The following is a 17389-nucleotide window of genomic DNA, read 5'->3' as shown; positions in this document are numbered from 1 at the left end:
TTGCAGGGAATAAAAAAAAGCCTCCGTACACCAAAGTGAGTGTTTCTGGTTTGGCGTCTGTCCCATCTGTCCTGTTCTGGTGAGACATGCTGATCACTTGTGTCCTGTCCACTCCAGTGATGCATTTTAGGCCAATCCAGTTTGACTTTGTCCGATCTCTCTTTTAGTAGATCCGGGCTTTGTCCATGGCTAGTCCTGTTTTAAATCGGTAACCCCTCTGCGTCAAGCTGGACCCGAGGACTCAGACTCCCCACACCCGTTCCTGCTCCTCTGCCCGGCCCCCCGAACAGTCCCCCGAACACATAAACATCCTAAAGCTCCGCAGCCCAGAGCTCCGATTCGCCAGGAAGGAGACAGAGGAGGAGGAGTATGTCAGTGAGGCGAGTCTGCCGGCCGCACTTCAGACGTTCACGGCCACCTGCAGAGATGCTGAAACCATTACTGGTAATGTTGCATGCATATGTTATAACAAGAGGTAGATCTTGTCAAAAAAAATCTGTCAAAAACACTCTGTTTTGAAAGTCCATTTGGCAGCCTTACCATGTTACAGAAGTTATACACCTTATTATATCCCCAAGTGCAATTCTACACTTATACCAGCCCTCAATTTAATTTTGGATTAAGATTGAGCGAACAATGCATGCTGAAGAACATGTTGTGTGTGTGTGTGAGAATCAGGCATATGGAGTAATGAGAATCTGTCCCTTTCTGTGACCCCCGTCTAATGTCACATCCTGTCACTGAAGCAGCTCCAGGGAACCTCAGCTATGTGTAGAAACCAGCGTGTGAAAGAGAAGAACTCCCAGTGTCTCCGCTCTTACACTCAACTTCACTTTTCTCATTTCCACCCCCCATCCTTCACTCCCACAAGGCAGATGGACATGTCTGTAGTGGTCAGAATTGATCCATGCAGTGGCCTTTCACCTTCCTTTTTACATTTGAGGCCTGATGATCACTCTTTTAAATGACATTATATCACATAAAATAATCATTCCTTTTTTTTTACTGTTAGAATTTTTTGACAGCTGAAGTAAATAGGTCCAGCTCACCTTCTCCTCCAGTATATCTTGTGATGACACCCAATTGTTTTGATGTGCAACACAGCTAATCTGTTTTGTTTAACTCTTTCGGTGCCATTGACGTCTATAGACGTCAATTTAAAAAAAAAACGCTGACTGCCAAAGACGTCTATAGACGTCAATTGCGTTTTTTAACGGAGCGGGCTGGGGAACAATCTAGCGGAGTTCGTCACTAAATCTTAGGCTTGTAAACACTAAACAGAGAATATACTGGCAAAATTACCCGCAAGGTGGCAGCAGTGCCACTTTGCACAAAAAAAAAAAAGAGCTCGTTTTCTCCATTTTTTTTTTTTGGGTCAAACAGCTGTTTTTGGTGAAACCAACCTATGTTCTACTGTCTATTACTAAAGGACTGAAAATGGTAGAAACAAACTTTTTTTTCCTGATCAAAGAAGAGACTCTACTCTTTCTTTTGGTAATTTCGGTGAGTACATAGTCATAAGACACACTTTTCTGTGGGTCTTGGAAAATCAGTCAAAATACTGTAAAACACTTGGCAGTATGGGTGTCTCTGCACTGAAAATGGCTGGCAGCCAATGAGTTAACTGGAGCTTAAAATAGCCTGAGGTGGACAGTCAGGTGAGGGGAGGGAGATGAACACAGTCCCACCAAAAGATGAGAAGAGGTCAGCAGTGATTGAGTCCATGCCTCTTTTCTTTACATACAAACAGGAAAAGACCCTCCCTCCCGACCTTGTGCATGAGCTCAGTTCCTGGTATTATCTGAAAAGCAATGTCCCTTCCGCACACAGTAACAGCCTCCAAGAACAGCATTAAGGAACCTGGGATACCGTTGGAGTTTTTCACCGTTGCATTGGCAGATCTCGCTCTACTTCCATCCATCCATCTTTTTAGTTTATCTCAGCGTCCTGCAGGACTGGAGGATTGTACATCCAGATGCATACACTCTGTCACAGGGCTAATGCATACATACAGACAAGCACTTACAGCTGAACTCTTTTTTTTGGATTTTTGTCAGTTCACCAGATGGAAACAAACAAAGCATCTTAGATCATTCATGACAACTAAAGTCAGGGATCGCACAGGCTGTGTTGAGCTCTTGTCGATCCTGTATTTGTTATGTATTGCTGCGGCTGCAGCTTCAGTATTTTATTAGTTTTAAGCGAATCGATTTCAAAAACACTCAAAGGCTTTAAGGTTCATGAACATGAGGGCTTTTTCAGGAAATATGTCACTAAATCTTATGCATGGGTTTGTGAGGCCCAGGCCCAAGACACCCTTTAAAAAGGCTTCTCTAAAACCTAAGCATTATTTGTCATCTGCAGTCCGAGAGTGTCCAACACCTGATTACATGAATCCCAATCAGGTCCCAGTCATGGACATAGAAACCACATACACAGCCTTAAACTGAATATGAAATATTAACCATTGAGCAGCCGTTGTCTTTTTCATTTTAGGTTTTAGCCTTTTCCTTCTGTTAATAGTTTGAGAAGGAAAAAAAGATTGGAAAAAAATAAAAACCCAAAACCCCACATTTCCCTTTCAAAGCTCCTAAGGGAGATACATGAATAGGCTGCATTCAAGCTTTATGGCCTAATGGCTTTGTGCTGTAAAGGATGGACGCTTGTTTACAGCCTGTCTAGCCATGCTCAAGCAAAGATTTAGAGAAAATAAAAGGAGTACACTGTAGTGTATAATTTATTCAGTAAAGGTAGCGCTGCAAAGCTTATTTGAATAGAATTTTTACTTCAAACTGCTTTACTTTTCTCCATCACACGCACTGAACTCTTTCATATTCACGTGTTGGTTGTTGTATTAGATTTGTCTCATGGCGATGGTGTTAAGATTGTCTCTTGTTTGTAAACTGAATTTCAGGCACATTAACTCCTTGCTGCAAACATATAGGCAACCAAAGAGTTCTGTAAAATCAGATGTTGAAATATCCCAAACAGGCTGGGTCAGTGCTGCCATCTGCTGGTATGAATGGATCAACATAACAAAGAGTTTATGAGTTCATACTCTAACTGAACAAATAAAACGTTGATAGTTTTAGTTGTCTCTTGTCATTTCATTTCCTCTTGTTCCACGCTTGCTGTCACTCTGTCTGTCTTTTGAACTACTCTCTCTGAGCAGACACTGAGTCTGGAGCATGAATGAACACAATGAGTTGAATAGGCCAGCCTGTTGCCATGGAGTGCTTACTGGGTATGAGGCTATTTCTCTGTGGTTACCAGCCAGCTGGGATGTAAAGAGTTGAGCACATTTAGGACTGGGTTGCCCTGCACGGGGAAATGGGGTACGGAGAACTTGAGGGAGACACTGATAATGTTACGTAAGTGGACAAGTACTGTTGAGTCCAAACAGCCGAATATGCTCCCTGCCTGCGATCCAGTCGCAACGTGCTAACGCAACCACTGTGCTGTAATGTTTGGCTCACTGTTCCAGTGACCTTACACAGAGCAGAGACACAACAGTGCTCAAAAGCTTTGTGTCCTGAGATAAAGCCTAACAGTTGAATTAACTTTATTGAGTGAGCGTAATGACTGAAGTGTGTGTGCTGTAGCAACAAGCTTTGTGGCCTTGGGCTTGAAATGATTCTGATGTATTTCTGTACCTGACTTTTTATGAAACTGTGGCTGTCATGACTTGGTTTGCAACAATTGGGCCACATTCACGTGACCTTCAAACAGAATGAACAACCAAGAGCTCGCTTTTCTCCATTTGTTTTTCTTGCTTAATTTTTCAAGGGTCGCAATGTTTTGTGTGACGTTGCAGTATCTGATAAGTAGACATGTCCCATCAAGTCCATTTCTCCACACAGCACCGATTGTTTCCTGGTCCTGATGTTACATTCCACTTCAGTCACAGCTGAGCACTGTATGATGCCTCGGCAGCCCCATGCATTCAAGCGTTTGTAGCAACACGGATGTTCTTTGGTTTAGAAAATAGGGACAACTGAAACTACAGTCTGATACAAAAGTGGCACAGTTTAAAATTCAATGCAACATTTGTTCTAGGCTCTATGAAATTTCTGAGGTTTGAGCTGTTTGACATGGTGAGAATAATCTCATATGTGGCCTCCTTCTGATTAGTTTGTTAGCTTAGCACTCCTATCAGAATTTTTCCCTGTTTTCATCAAACTGAGAATAAAAACACAAATATCCCTTTAAGTCTGAGTCATTTGAAAAAAATTAACAACATTTTTAGATTATGACAGTACAGTTGTACTTTAAGTGATGAGAACATCTGATATTTTGGGGGGGTTTGCTATCGTTTCTTAATTATTTTATTGATACAGTATTTTGGGTATGACATCTGAACACTTTGGTACAACCTCCCACCTGATATATATTTGCATCTTGTTGGACCAGCAGCCGCTTGTTCCCCAGTCTAATACTGGACAGACCTGTGCTGCAGCTCCAGCAGAAGCGTATTACATATTTCAGCTCATTTGTGCTCCCCATTGTGCCTAAACTGCTTTTGAAACATCCTAACTGCTGAAAAATGAACAGGAAATTTAGTAACTAGTCATTCTAAAGCGATTACTGGAGCTATTCGTGTGCTTCTAAGACTATCGTGAATAAGCTTAGAAACGCATGAAATCACACCCAGTGTCATTCAGCTCCAAATGCTGGGATTTGTGGGCTTTCATGGAAAAATGCAGAGTTTTGGCAGTCTTTCTGGAGCAGCTTTGCTTCTGTTGCGCAGGCTACGATTACCGCTGTCGCCGGGAAAAATCTTCCACTGACCTGTTGCACTGGCAGTTAAACACTGGCTCAGAGTGTGCTTTCGTCACACCGAGGGTAAATGGCATTTTAACGCCTTTTGAAGCCTCCGTCTTCCACATATTTGATGCATCGTCTCTTTGTGTTTGAGTTTAACACAAGAGCTCGAGCAGCTTAACCGTCAAAACAACGAAGCTGTGTGAACAGTGTCAGACCTGCTGTAACCCACAGTGTGTTTGGACAGGATCAGAATAGACAGAGAGGGTGGGTGTGATTCGCTGGACTCGTAGGAAGTGTCCCGCTGAGTTTGTTGGCTGTCAGACGGAGAGAAAGAGCAAGAGGGCAAGCGTGGGGCGGTCCATGTGGTTATCGTCATGTGAAGCATGACGGACCAGTTTGGCTCGGGTCTCTCTCCTCTTCACTCCTCCCTCCCTTTTTTCCTCCCTTCCTCTTTTTGTCTTGCACACCCGGTGCTGTCCTCTAAAACTTTTAGGACCCTCTCTCTTGCTCTTCCTGTTTCTCACCACCCCCCTCAGCTCTTTCTCTCTTTCTCTCTCTCTCTGTCTTCTCTGTTTTACTTTTTGTGACCTTGCCCCCTCCTGGATTAGAGGAAAATGTGATTGGAGGGCAGGGGAGTTGGTGGTTGTCGGGCTCCAGGCACCATGAGTGAGTACACTGTGCAAAATGTTTTTTTGGCTAATTCAGCTCGGTTCGGTAAAGCTTCGGTCAGGCTGAGAAAAGCTTCACTCACTGCATATCATCCTTATGTTTGTTTTTTCTCTTTCCGACTGTCGACGAGTGTTTTTTTTCTTTTCTTTTTTCGCCCCTTCAGGCTTGTGTTGTCAGTGTACCCTGAAGGCTTTGATTTGTTTAGTATGTAAAGACTTACTTTATTTTTCAAGCTTGTCTTTGAGATTCCTGAGAGGTCTCAAAACCACAAAAAACCTTAAAGATTCAGACTTTAAAGGAGATTTGCCACAATTACTGTAAACTGCGCTGTGGTGGTTAACAGGAGGCAGCCATGTTGAACTTTAACACTGCAGATTCAGATCGTTCTCAAGCAACATTTCAGAAGTCTTCTTCAGCTGGTTCAGAAATCTGACACCAATACCATGTGGCTGGTTGGAGACAGGCTCACATGCTTGTACTGTGTACTTTCTCTCTTCAGTTACATAATTTGGGTTCATATTAGTGAATGTGCTTGTGGAGTTCATCTGATTAAGAAGAATAAGACAATATTGTATAACAATTGTATAACCATTTAAAAAAAAATTTTTTTTGCTTTACTGTCACAAAACTCGGTCTGCCACGATGTGTGAACACATCCTGCGGTGGGAATGACTTCTAGTGGCCTATTTTTGCATTTGAACTTGAACTTTTCTGGCTACTAATGTTAGCAAGTCCAGAGTGCTCATGTTTTTGTTTTTTTTCTGCCAGTCTTTATTTACATTTGAATATTGGCCTTGAACTTAAAATGATCTCAGTTATAGATCAATAGCACCAAGCGATCCTGACCATTCAAAGACCTGAATTGCTTATTCCAGGCCCATTTTAAAACTCTAACATGACATAAAGAGTCTAAAATGATTCCGTGCAAGATGTTGTTGTTGCTGTGGAAAATTTAGGTGATCGAATTGGATTCACGAGTGAAAGTCACGCACTCCGAATCATCACAGGCTGCCTGGTTACTCTGAATAGACCTAATGAACTTTTGTTCCACTATTTATAGCCCATTTAGTGGCAGAGGTTCCATTTCAGAGCAGTAAAAAAAAACAGCTTCCACACAATGCGAGCCAGATATAGGAATACATTTATAGGCCACTTCTATATATCTTACAGACAAAGACACTGACAAAAACTAACATTTGGTCTGCCTGTGGTATAGATAGGTTTAGGGTTTTTGTTGTTCTCCTCAAAATGGCCTGTTGGCTCTCTTTTTAGGAGCTGCAGACCAAGCAACTATATGGCGAAGAGAGGAAGTATTTGAATATTGATTAGTAGCATATTCAGCAGAATGCAGTTTTCTCGAATGTTATTTATTTTTCCAAGTTAGTTTGGATGACATAAGGTAGGATTCAGATCAGGGATATCAAATGCAAAGGAGCTGACAGTCTCCCTCTCAGCTGTATGTTTTTGGAAGCAACCAGAGCAGTTGGTTTTCCACCCAAACGATTAGACAAATAAGACGACAACAAGACTCTTAAGAAGTTTTCTGAGGTGGCACAACTGAGTATGAAATCCAGTTAATGGTAAAATGTTTGTTTTGTTATGGCCGTAGTGGTAACTCAGTACTGTGTTGGAATTCCACCGACTGCTTGCTGAATGATTCACCAGCTGCTGCCCCTGTGTGTGTGTGTGTGTGTGTGTGTGTGTGTGTGTGTGTGTGTGTGTGTGTGCGCGTGTGTGTGTGTGCGTTTCCCCTTTTCAGCACAGTCAGTCTTTCAGTCTGGATTAGCAAACTGTAAGAGATGGCATTGTCAGGGAGTCATACACAGACAGACAGTGGGGCAACAGAGCAGTAAAACAAAGGACCTTATTTCTACTGTGTTAATTCTCACTCTTTGCCTATGTTAGTTTTGTCAGTCCAAGAGCTTCTCTGTCCCATATTTCTGTGGAAAATGTCACGAAAACCTGAGTTCTGTGTGTGAGCATAGTGTTTGCTCTGAGGGGGTCACATATGGACGACTCTTGATAGCACAGAACTCTGCAATATGGCTTTCTGTTTGTTTCAGTGTTTTGCAGCTTAAGGATAGTGCTGTCTCTACTTAATACCGAGAGTTTAAAAAATCGTTTGGCTGTACATGTTGATGTTTAAATCAATCCAGGTCTTTTGTATTTGTCATGAAGTGCCAATCTTTGTTTTAATCACCCTTGTATCGTCTTGCAGTTTGTACAACAGCCCTGAGCATAGCTACAGCAGCCAGCTTTACACGTACTAGAGACATCGTTACTGCAGTTTATTTTCCATTTGTCTCGAGGAAATAATGATGTGCCTTGTTGGGTTTGCAGTGCATTTGTATTAATTTATTTTGAGTCGATATAGAGCAACGTGCTTAAATGAGGTTGCAACCCCCAAAACAGGATTATAATTGCCTTTGTTGCAATCTGTAATGAATATATAAGTCACATTATGTAGCCCAGTACACTGGATGTGATTGTGTCAATTAGAAGTGTTAACTTGGTCTGTTTTTTAAATTACATCCAAATTTTGGAGAGCGTAGCTTGTTCCTCAGTGGGCCACTAGATGGCCTCATACACCTTCGGGTCCTGTAGACTCATCATTGTGTTGTAGGACTCGGTTTCCGCATGCACCCAGAGGCTAAGGGACACTACTTTTAGAGGACAGTAATGTAGATGTTCTGGACAAAGAAGAGATAGTTTTAAAGAGGAGTGAAATGAGTCATTTGTGCTAAACTGTAACAACCGTCTTGTGACCAGGGAGCTCTGTCCCATGGTAGTTTGACCACTATTTACACCTTCATTTGTGTGGTGCTTGGGTGGTTGACGAGCCTTCATTAAATTCTGGGTTACTTGTAATTTACAGGAGGCCCGGTTAGAAATGAGAAACGCTTTCATGATAAGAGCTGAAAGGGTTAAGGAAACCAACAAGCAGTCGAGTTGGCTTCGACTTAAGAATTTAGGATTACCATGACTCAGCTTGGTGTGTCAGATCATTTGTGACAGAACTACCTGGGAGGTTAAAGGTGTTTGGGGGAAAAGGATGGAATGACTAAAAAGATATCTATCACAAACTAACTTGATAGAGATCAGCGTAGCAGGAGCAGCAGAAACAACCGATGAACAGAACCCTCTGTAGCGAACTGTCATGACTCCTAAAATCAATCTGTAGCTGGAAAGTTGGCAAGAAGGATTCTCCTGTGATCATGATGAGCTGTAGCAAATCTCAGGATAATCAAGCTGACTCAGAAGGTGCTTAATGACTGAAATGACAGAATCAACATCAGTACAACATCTTTCTTTTTCCTTGTGCAGATGTCTGCAACAGTACTGACTTGCCGGAGCTCGAGATTATCAGCTTATTGGAGGAGCAGCTACCAGTCTACAAGCTGAGGGCCGACACCATCTTTGGTTATGAGCAAGATGATTGGCTGCACACGCCACTCGTGGAGCCCGACTCTGCCCTTGACCTGACTGCTGAACAGATAGAGGAGACCCTCAAATACTTCCGTAAGTTGATCACATACTGTTTTCAAAAGCTATTATGATACATGTTTATACTCTTAGCACCTTGCTGCTGTTGAACACTCCAAAATGGATCGGATACTCGATTGAACTTCCAGGAGTCGGAGTGAGGCTGGGAGATTTATCCTGACCTTTAATCTGAGAGGCTGCGATTGCCATCTGTCCTCTGCTGTGTGGGCGTGGCAGCTGGACACTCGCCGCGTCTTTATCTCACTCTGGTTAATATTTTGCTCTGTTGCACTCGCGTTGTGTTTACACGCACATCATGTCAAGCTGCCATGTGGTTGTCATCTATTTTATCTGTAAAACAGACACACACCCACTTGCACAGGCAACTGAATCTTGTAAACTCTCACGTGCTCAGATAAAAAACATGCAAACGTTGCACACACACAAACTGAGGAAAGGGCATTTGTGTTTTTTAACTCTATAAATGATTCATTTCTAATCCTTGTCTGCTTGGGACTCGGGGTAAAAATGGTGTTTAAAAATAGATCACCCGTCTGATTTATGGACTCCATCTGAGAACTGGAACTTCACCTCTATGCCTTGTGCTGACACGATCACTTTGGCCTAAACAGTCATAGACAGCTATCATAAAAAGCAACAACAAGGTCATGGAACATAAGAAGCTTTGAAACACCCTTTTTGCTGTGTTCTCTGTGTGATTTTCCAGCTATCCTCACCCTTACTGGAGGCATGTTGCTTCTCATTATTACTTCAGACAGATGGCCTGGGTATCAGCACCCTTAGGGGCCGTGATATACGAGCAGTGCCAGGTCAAACTCGTGGCTTTATAGTCATAAAACTCAAGTTGTCTTTGAGTATGGTACTAGCTCTCAGAAAGTGTGGTAGAGGTGGTGGTATGTAGGCATTCAGTTATGCAAAGAATAGTCCAGTTCTGCTCAGATCTTAAGCAGAAATATTCATTCACAAAATAGTTCACCAGCGCTACGAACTCGCAGGGTGTCGCACACGCTGTTGCATCACATCGCCGGTGTGACCTGCAGCATGAGAAGGACATGTCTGAGGAGATGATGACATGGAGGCAGCCGGCCAATCGAAAGCAACTCCATGTTGTGATGACATAACATCCACATGTCTCACTAAACAAAGATAATTTGAGGATTGGAAGGTTTTTTTTGTCACATTGGAAGATTTTTCCCACTGGAATTTTAGCTGGTGATGAGCATCGTCAGTGGTATGAGAGATATTAGCTCCTATGCAGTGATGATGAGTCGTTTTATAAGAAGCAGTTGATGTAAGAAAAATAATGATTGAATACTAAAATTGTTTAATAAAACTGCTTTATTTCTACTTATGTTAGGATAATAATAATTTTTTTTGGTCATGATTTAATCTTTTGGTGGAACTATTTACTAAAAGGCTGAATACATGCAGTATTTTTAAAGGATTAGTCATAATTCAAACAGTATACTGATATGTAAACGGTTGGGATTAGAAATGTTTAGCACTCCAGAGGGTAGACTATTATTTAATATGTAATTTGGGGTTTATGCAATCTCACTGTGTTACACAAGTAGAATTTGCAAAAGCTATATTCCCTCTGACTCATTAGCAATACACTGTGGGCAGTCACTTCTTTAGCAGTAGTTGTTTTTTCCAACTGCATCAGAATTAAAGTAATACAGAATAAGCCTGTTCCCTTTGATCAGTTGTCTGCAGTTTGCCTGGAATTGTGTTTACTGCATACTGTGAGCATTAAAATGTACCAAGCTACAGCTAATGTTGAATGTGCAGTGTCAGTTTATGTGGTTTGAGTTTGAATTGCTCCTGCTGCTGATATCGGATGGACTTTGCGGACGCCCTGATTAGCTTTCTGTCTCCTGTGCATATGCTTCATATGCTTCAACTCCCCACATACTGACTAATCCTTGAATGGTCATTATGTTTGTTCATTTTTGGCTCGCCACGTCACCTCTGCCAACACTACGCTGCTTTCCCACCGATTCCCTCTACATGCTGAAAGGCCTTGGAGTCTGAGCCTGTTGCTATAGCAACCACACAGAGGGACGAAATAGAGGAGAGGAGGGGGGATGCTGACTTGCAGTTATGGGCGGGACCATGCTAGGGATACCGCTCCCTCTCATTGGCTGTAGACTGACTCCAAGCCCACCCCTCCGCCGATGTCATCATTAGCATCATTTCTGCTGCAAAACTCGTGACTGCTGCTGCTGCTGCTGCTTGCTCTCCGTGTTTCTGTGTTCATTGAGTCATTGTTACGGCTGCGGTGCTCCATGTGTGGAGGCGGTGCCGTCAGAGAGCAAGGAATGCTGTAACCGGGAAGAATAAGGTCATCCTTTTGACCTCAAGAAGCCTACATCAGCTCAAGGAGACAGACGGAGGAGCAGAAGACAAACTGACATGAAGCTTTAGAAGGATGTGGATACAAGGGGATCAAATCTTACACGTTTGCCTTGAACCTTTGGAATGACTGAGGGAAACTGATGGGCAGGAAAAAGTAGAAGATGGGGACAGACTCCGAGAAGATGGTAATTTTACTGGCATGGTAGAGAAAGGACATAAAAGCAAAAGTCTTTTTTTTTCTTTTTTGCCTTCCGACAACTGATGACGCAAGTAACAACTCTGTGGCCTGACAAGCTGAAATGACATCAGTAATAATGGAGCATAATGTACTGACAGGCTGCTGTTTATAACTGTGGAACAGACAGGACATATGATAAGGGTCTTATCGTAAAGCACGTGCCGACCGGTAACTGCTAAACATGCTGAGTTAGCAGCACTTGGTACTGACCACCTGCAACTAATTAGACCCCAGTGATTTTCTCTGACCATGGTGGGACAGTGGATGTGCAGGAAACGCTCGGGCGAAATATGCTGCGATATTGGTACATCTGTGTGACGGAGCAGTGAGGATGAAGAGACGAGGCCAGAGGTTTGTCAAGGCTGACTACTATGAACTGGACTGGTACTATGAAGAGTGCACCGATGGTAAGAGCCAACCTCCGTACAGGTTCATGCAGTGACGTATAGCTCTCAAAGAGTCAAGAGTATTTTTGGAAATGTGGAGGCAGTAAGTGATAGTTTTTTCCATAAAACACAGTAGTTGACTTGAAAAGGAAACAACCGTAGACTACTACTACCTTGGCAGCTATAGTGGGGATTATATTTGAAGTAATGACAAATGAAATGATGAAAATGTGTTGATGCTAACCAGACAAGAAAGTTTTTTGTTTTTTTCCCCATAGACTTGCTGACGACTAGAGTGCTGTTTGATGCACAGCGTATACAACCAGATATTAACTTCTTTGCCATGAAGTTTGAAAAAAATCTGATGGATGTTAATGTTGGAGAAAGCCAAGTTTAGAGTTCACAAGCTCATGTGTTGTAACATCAATGAGGTGAATTGAGTGCATTCTCATTCCGAAAATATCGTTGTAGACGTTGAAGCAAGGAGAAAGACAACAGCATCAAAAACAGAGAGCAGACTGTGGCTGTTGGATGCAGTTGGTGTTGTAACAGAAGCTGTGTGACAGCTGGGTCACCGTGGCTTCTAACACGGAGCCAAGCAGCAGCCGTTGGTTTGTTGGTAGTTTTCTTGTGGTTCCCTTTCCTGTTCCTGGATGAGGACCAGTAGGCTAATGTGTAGCCTGATTATCACAGCTGCTACAAAACATCATATACCAGCTAACTGGTTGAATGAGTAACCATTTATGTGACAAGATGTTGTCAACATGACTGATAAAGCAGACGTTTTACAGTAGAAAAACCCAACAGGGAAGTAATCGCTCACATATGCATATCTTGTATAATGTGTAAAAAGCTGTGTTTTTAAGATTTAACCTGAAAAACAAAATAAACACCCCCCCAAAAATACTCATGTGAAAAGGTTAAAAAGAAAAGAAAGTGCTGTGAAATTCCGCCTCGTATAATAGATTTTGGTGCAGCGAGGGGTATTTATGTAATGTACCGAGGTCTGTTACGACAGCAGCGACTGTATGTAACCTGATATGGGTAATAATTTTACAGATTGATCCGCAAGCACTCATCCTTGTGACTCGTGGAGGACTCATGGAGCGATGGCACCTGGTCATGTGACAGGTGGGACGAACGGCAGGTTTTAGCGGCGTCTTTGTCTGGGTCATGATTGCTTCTCTTCTCTCTCACCTTGGTCTCATTTTCCTCCCACCTAAAGCGATTTGCTGCGTACCTGCTTTCATTCTGTCAACTGTAACAAAGGCTTTTCATTTGACTGCACGCAGATGCTTATTTAAAATCTGCTGTGCTGTGTTTATGTGAATGTGTGGCGGATAGAGCAGCGTGTGACAGACTACATCAAGTCGGCTACATAATGCCCGTGTCTGCAAAGATTCTTACATAACAGTTTGAGACAGCTTCCCAATCAGAGCTGCACAGCTTAAAGATCTACAGTTTTTTTTTGTTTGTTTGTTTGTTTTTACAGCTCTGACAGCCAACCCAGATGAGATTTCTTTTTCTGGCTTTGAAGAATTGACTTTTCCCACGTATTGTCCAATAAGATGGGACATTCTTTGATAAATCGCCTCGCTGAGTGTAGAGGCAGAAATAGCAGGCAGCTGGTTTTATTCTGAGACATGAAGGGGAGAGATGAGGAAGTAGGTTGGCTTATATTTAGCCCAATAATTTGCACGGCCTTCCAGACACTTTTATTGATAGCTGCCTGCAACGCCTTCGTATACACTTTTAGAGGCCCTCAAAAGAAAAGAAAATGGCCAAAGTAACAGAGCACAAGTAGGACAGAGTACTGAGGAAAAAAATCCAGAGGGTTAACTTGTCAAAACAGAAGTATTTCTTTCCCAGTCTACATGGTTTTATTCATATCTAACGGACATCGTGTATATCCTTTAGTACCTTTAAAGATACATGGCAAAATGTGTCAACAAAAACTTAGGAGGTCATGTGAAATGGTGCATAGGAGCTAGAATGGAAAAACAAGTAGAGTGTGAAGAGTGAATGTGACCAGAAAGGCAATGGGGAAAGAAAAAAAAGCACTCATTGGTGTTTGTCCAGGGCTCTTTTGTTGTTAGCATTCCATACATAGGACCATTGAGTGGAGCTACTCAAGCATGCAAACCTGTACTGAGCTGGAATCACTTTTCTAGACCAATTATAGGAATTGTTAAACTTCAGCAGTGACTAATGAGCAGAAAATTGTGCTTCTTTGTTGTTGCCCATAATCATTTCTGAAGGATTGGGCCTCATCGAACCACATTAATGATCAAACCGAGCCTGTTTTAACCAAAGCAAACGGCTTAGATGAGAAATCCCAAACCCACACAGTTAAATATTCCAGCTTTGGAATAGGTTACCAGCATTGATAAATGGGGAAACTTGCTTTCTCATTGAGGGTGTATCCTGCCAAGGATTCTGTTGGGATACTAGAGCAACCAGTGGACGAGGGGAAGAATCCATCTGGTAGTTTCAGCATTAAATTCTATTAAATCCTACCCGTTAAAAGTCTGTGAAACTACTCGGTTACAATTATTAGTGGTCTATCAATGTGCCCCCTACACAAAGTCGGTCCACTGAGCATCCGCTGACTGTAGTTGCTACTGGAAATTTAGTTCCCTGAGCAGAGCACAGCCCTCAGACCTCAGCAGTGTGCTGCTGGCCCCTCACAAAATGTATCCACATTGTGCATTAACTCCAGTAAGTATGTGTACAGCTCAGTATGATGTTAACTCTGATGATAAGCTGCTGAGTTGCCAGGTCTGTGGTGGTGACATGTGTTCAGTCTCACTCCTCATAAAATGAATCCAGTCTTAATTCTCCACAATTAACGATTAACACAGTTCTTGGCTTTTTTTTTAACATGTTATTAGCGTCTTTTTTCTAACGCATGTAACATGTTTCCAAGCAAACCTCTGAATTTGCTTTTCATCTGACTTTAAACAGAGCTAATGAGGATGAGGAAAGCTGAGTCATGTTCGTTGCTATGGATCAACTTGTTAAATGTAAATGGATGAGCACCCAGGGTAGCTGATTATCAAATTCTCTGTAACACCATCTGTTTCTGCGGAACCACTCAGCCTCGACTGAAATATTTTATGACGGGTTAAAGGTTATAAGCTTGAGTCATCAGGCCACAAGGAAGTCTGTCAGATTAAAAGGTGACACAATACAGAACAGGGCTGGTTTTCAAATACATTAAAAGTACCATACTTTCAAAGTGTGCCAGTGAGGAGACTGATCTTGAAGTGTGGCATAAAATCTGAATGTTGAACGTGTCAAAGGGTCTGATAAACATGTTTTCAAGTTCCTGTAGTCACACACCGCAGGGTTTTTGTAACTGCTGTTTGAAAACTCAGGTGAGGTGAGTTTTACATCACTGGATAATATGTAAATTGATTTTCATTGTACTCAGTAATGTTTTGCTCTTTAAAGAAAAGAAAAAAAAACAACTTAAAAGCTGCTTTTGGAGTTCAGTTCATAAAGTATGCAATCACTGTCATCTCAGGCTCTTTACACATTAAGATTGCACGGCACATTATCATTGAGAGAATCCCAACTATTACTTCTCAGGCTTGTTTTAGAAGAGGGCGGATACCTCCCTTTTAACAGGAAGAAAACTGGAAGAACCGGACTACGGATGGGTGGCCATTGTCTAACTTGTCCAGTTAAGTGTGTTAAGTGTTTTCTGAGACATACTAAAACGGTCAGAAGAGTTGAAATGCTCCCACTGTCACTTTTCAGCCTCGGGTAAGCATCCTTATCTCATGAATATCTCTTGTTAAAACTGTCAGGAGGCAAAAAACATTCACCTGGGAGAAGGTTTCTGTTCTCTGGCCCCACCCTGGAAACAGGTGGTTGTCTGTTGTTTGCTCTGCCCTTAGATATGGCTCTGCCCTACTGTCACCATTGAGGCTGAGCAGGACTGTACCATGTGGCTAGAACTTGAGAGGGGTCATAAAAAAATTATTTGGTTTTGGTTTTTTTGCACTCGTGCACCATGTAAGAAACATTTTTTCCTTTTTCTGCTGTTGTTGCCAGTCTGATCCACTACATTTTAAAGGAAACCTTGATTGTGTCGAACAGTTGAGGATTACAGAGTGAAAGATAACATGATAGAGATTAAATCCCCTCACCTGCCGTGCTTAATCTGTTTTAACCTCATTTTATAACCTTAAAAAGTAGATCATCAGTCCTTTGCAACAGTCTGCGTGCCAGTCTACCCTGTGTCCTGTGGTGAAGTAGAGTAGGCCATTCACTGACCAGTCAGAGCAGAGAAGAGGAGGAGTTTAGCTGCCGGATAGTCTCTCAGACCTGCCACAGGGGACAAATGAAACTCGCACTCTTACATGTTCATACAGCTGATGCTTCTTGGTGCTTGACAGATATACCCACAGGATTAGACCATCATTTGTAATGGAGTGGCTTGTGAGGCATAGGGAAACACAAGCTTGCTCTTCGGAACAAGGGCAGCCTTAGATGTGCTCTTTCACATTCAGCCAGACTCGGATCAGAGAGTAGATCCATAGATTAAAAAGCCCACACCTGCCCTAATGCAGGTAGCGCAGGTGGCAGACATGGCTTTGCCCCTGTGGGATTTGCGGTTTACTGGTTAGCTGCAGTGCCAGAGGGGAGGATGGCAGTCTTTGTGTGTGGCCCTGAGGATGAGCTGAACATTTCTATCCAGCATAATGAGGAGGAGGAGTATATTTGTTTGCCCACTCACGAAAGCACAGAACGGGAAGAAGAAGAAGAAGAAGAAGATGATGATAAAGACGAAGCAGAGGAACTTTTCTTTTTCCCCAGTCATGGGCAGTATAAAGAGGAGGAGAAAGAAGAAATGGACGAAGAGCAACAAGTTCTCTGTGAAGGTAGATGTCATTTTTCTTCGTTCTCACTGTGATGAGCGTTGCCTTTTTAAAACTATCCAGCCATTTTTTAAAAAATTTAATAGATTTATCATTATTATTAACTTTAGTCTTTGTTAAGTCTTAAGCCCTATTCGCACAGGATTAGTATTACCTATGGTAAATACTCCGGACCGTTTCACAGGAGGTAGAATTCTCGGCAAAGTTTACCGACATACTCCGCTATCTTTACTGACATGGCGCGTTCGGACGGGACTAGATTTCCCGGTTATTATTACTTTACCCCAGGTCCCCCCATTAAACTAGTCCCGTCCGAATAGGGCTTAAGTTTGTTGCTCAGAAACAGTAGTTTTGACTCTGGAACGGGATAATGAAAACCTGTGTAACAATTTTCGAGGATGTCACATCTCCCGTGGGTTGTGTCCCTCATGCTTTTGATGATGTTTGTGTATTTGGTGTCAGCACAGCATGGTTCATCTGCCTGCTGGCCTGACATGATCAAATATAGGCTTGCTTTTGTTATGCAAGCTACTACTTCACGCTTGTGTGTTATGGGCAGTGTGCTCCTGATCTGAATATCCTAT

General features: G+C 42.4%; 1 protein-coding gene across 8 annotated transcripts in view; it reads left to right on the top strand.

Annotated features, from left to right (window-relative positions):
* The first annotated feature begins 221 nt into the window (after nucleotides 1-221).
* The window catches only part of trak1a (trafficking protein, kinesin binding 1a), a 34379-nt gene continuing 17211 nt past the window's right edge, over nucleotides 222-17389 (top strand). The window contains exons 1-3 of one of the 8 annotated variants that reach the window (XM_075465028.1): nucleotides 222-444; nucleotides 8758-8952; nucleotides 16674-16808. In XM_075465028.1, coding sequence (XP_075321143.1) covers nucleotides 16778-16808 — 31 coding nt within the window. In that variant the 5' untranslated portion in view covers nucleotides 222-444; nucleotides 8758-8952; nucleotides 16674-16777. Of the gene's footprint in view, nucleotides 445-5212; nucleotides 5431-8757; nucleotides 8953-11164; nucleotides 11941-16117; nucleotides 16809-17389 lie in introns of those variants that run through there. The other 7 variants (XM_075465030.1, XM_075465023.1, XM_075465029.1 and 4 more) reach the window with 7 other exon arrangements.

Source organism: Odontesthes bonariensis, chromosome 5 (genome assembly GCF_027942865.1).
Source record: "Odontesthes bonariensis isolate fOdoBon6 chromosome 5, fOdoBon6.hap1, whole genome shotgun sequence".
Taxonomy (NCBI): Eukaryota; Metazoa; Chordata; class Actinopteri; order Atheriniformes; family Atherinopsidae; genus Odontesthes; species Odontesthes bonariensis.
Note: the sequence above shows the minus strand (reverse complement) of the source record. Positions and strands in the feature narration are given on the sequence as shown.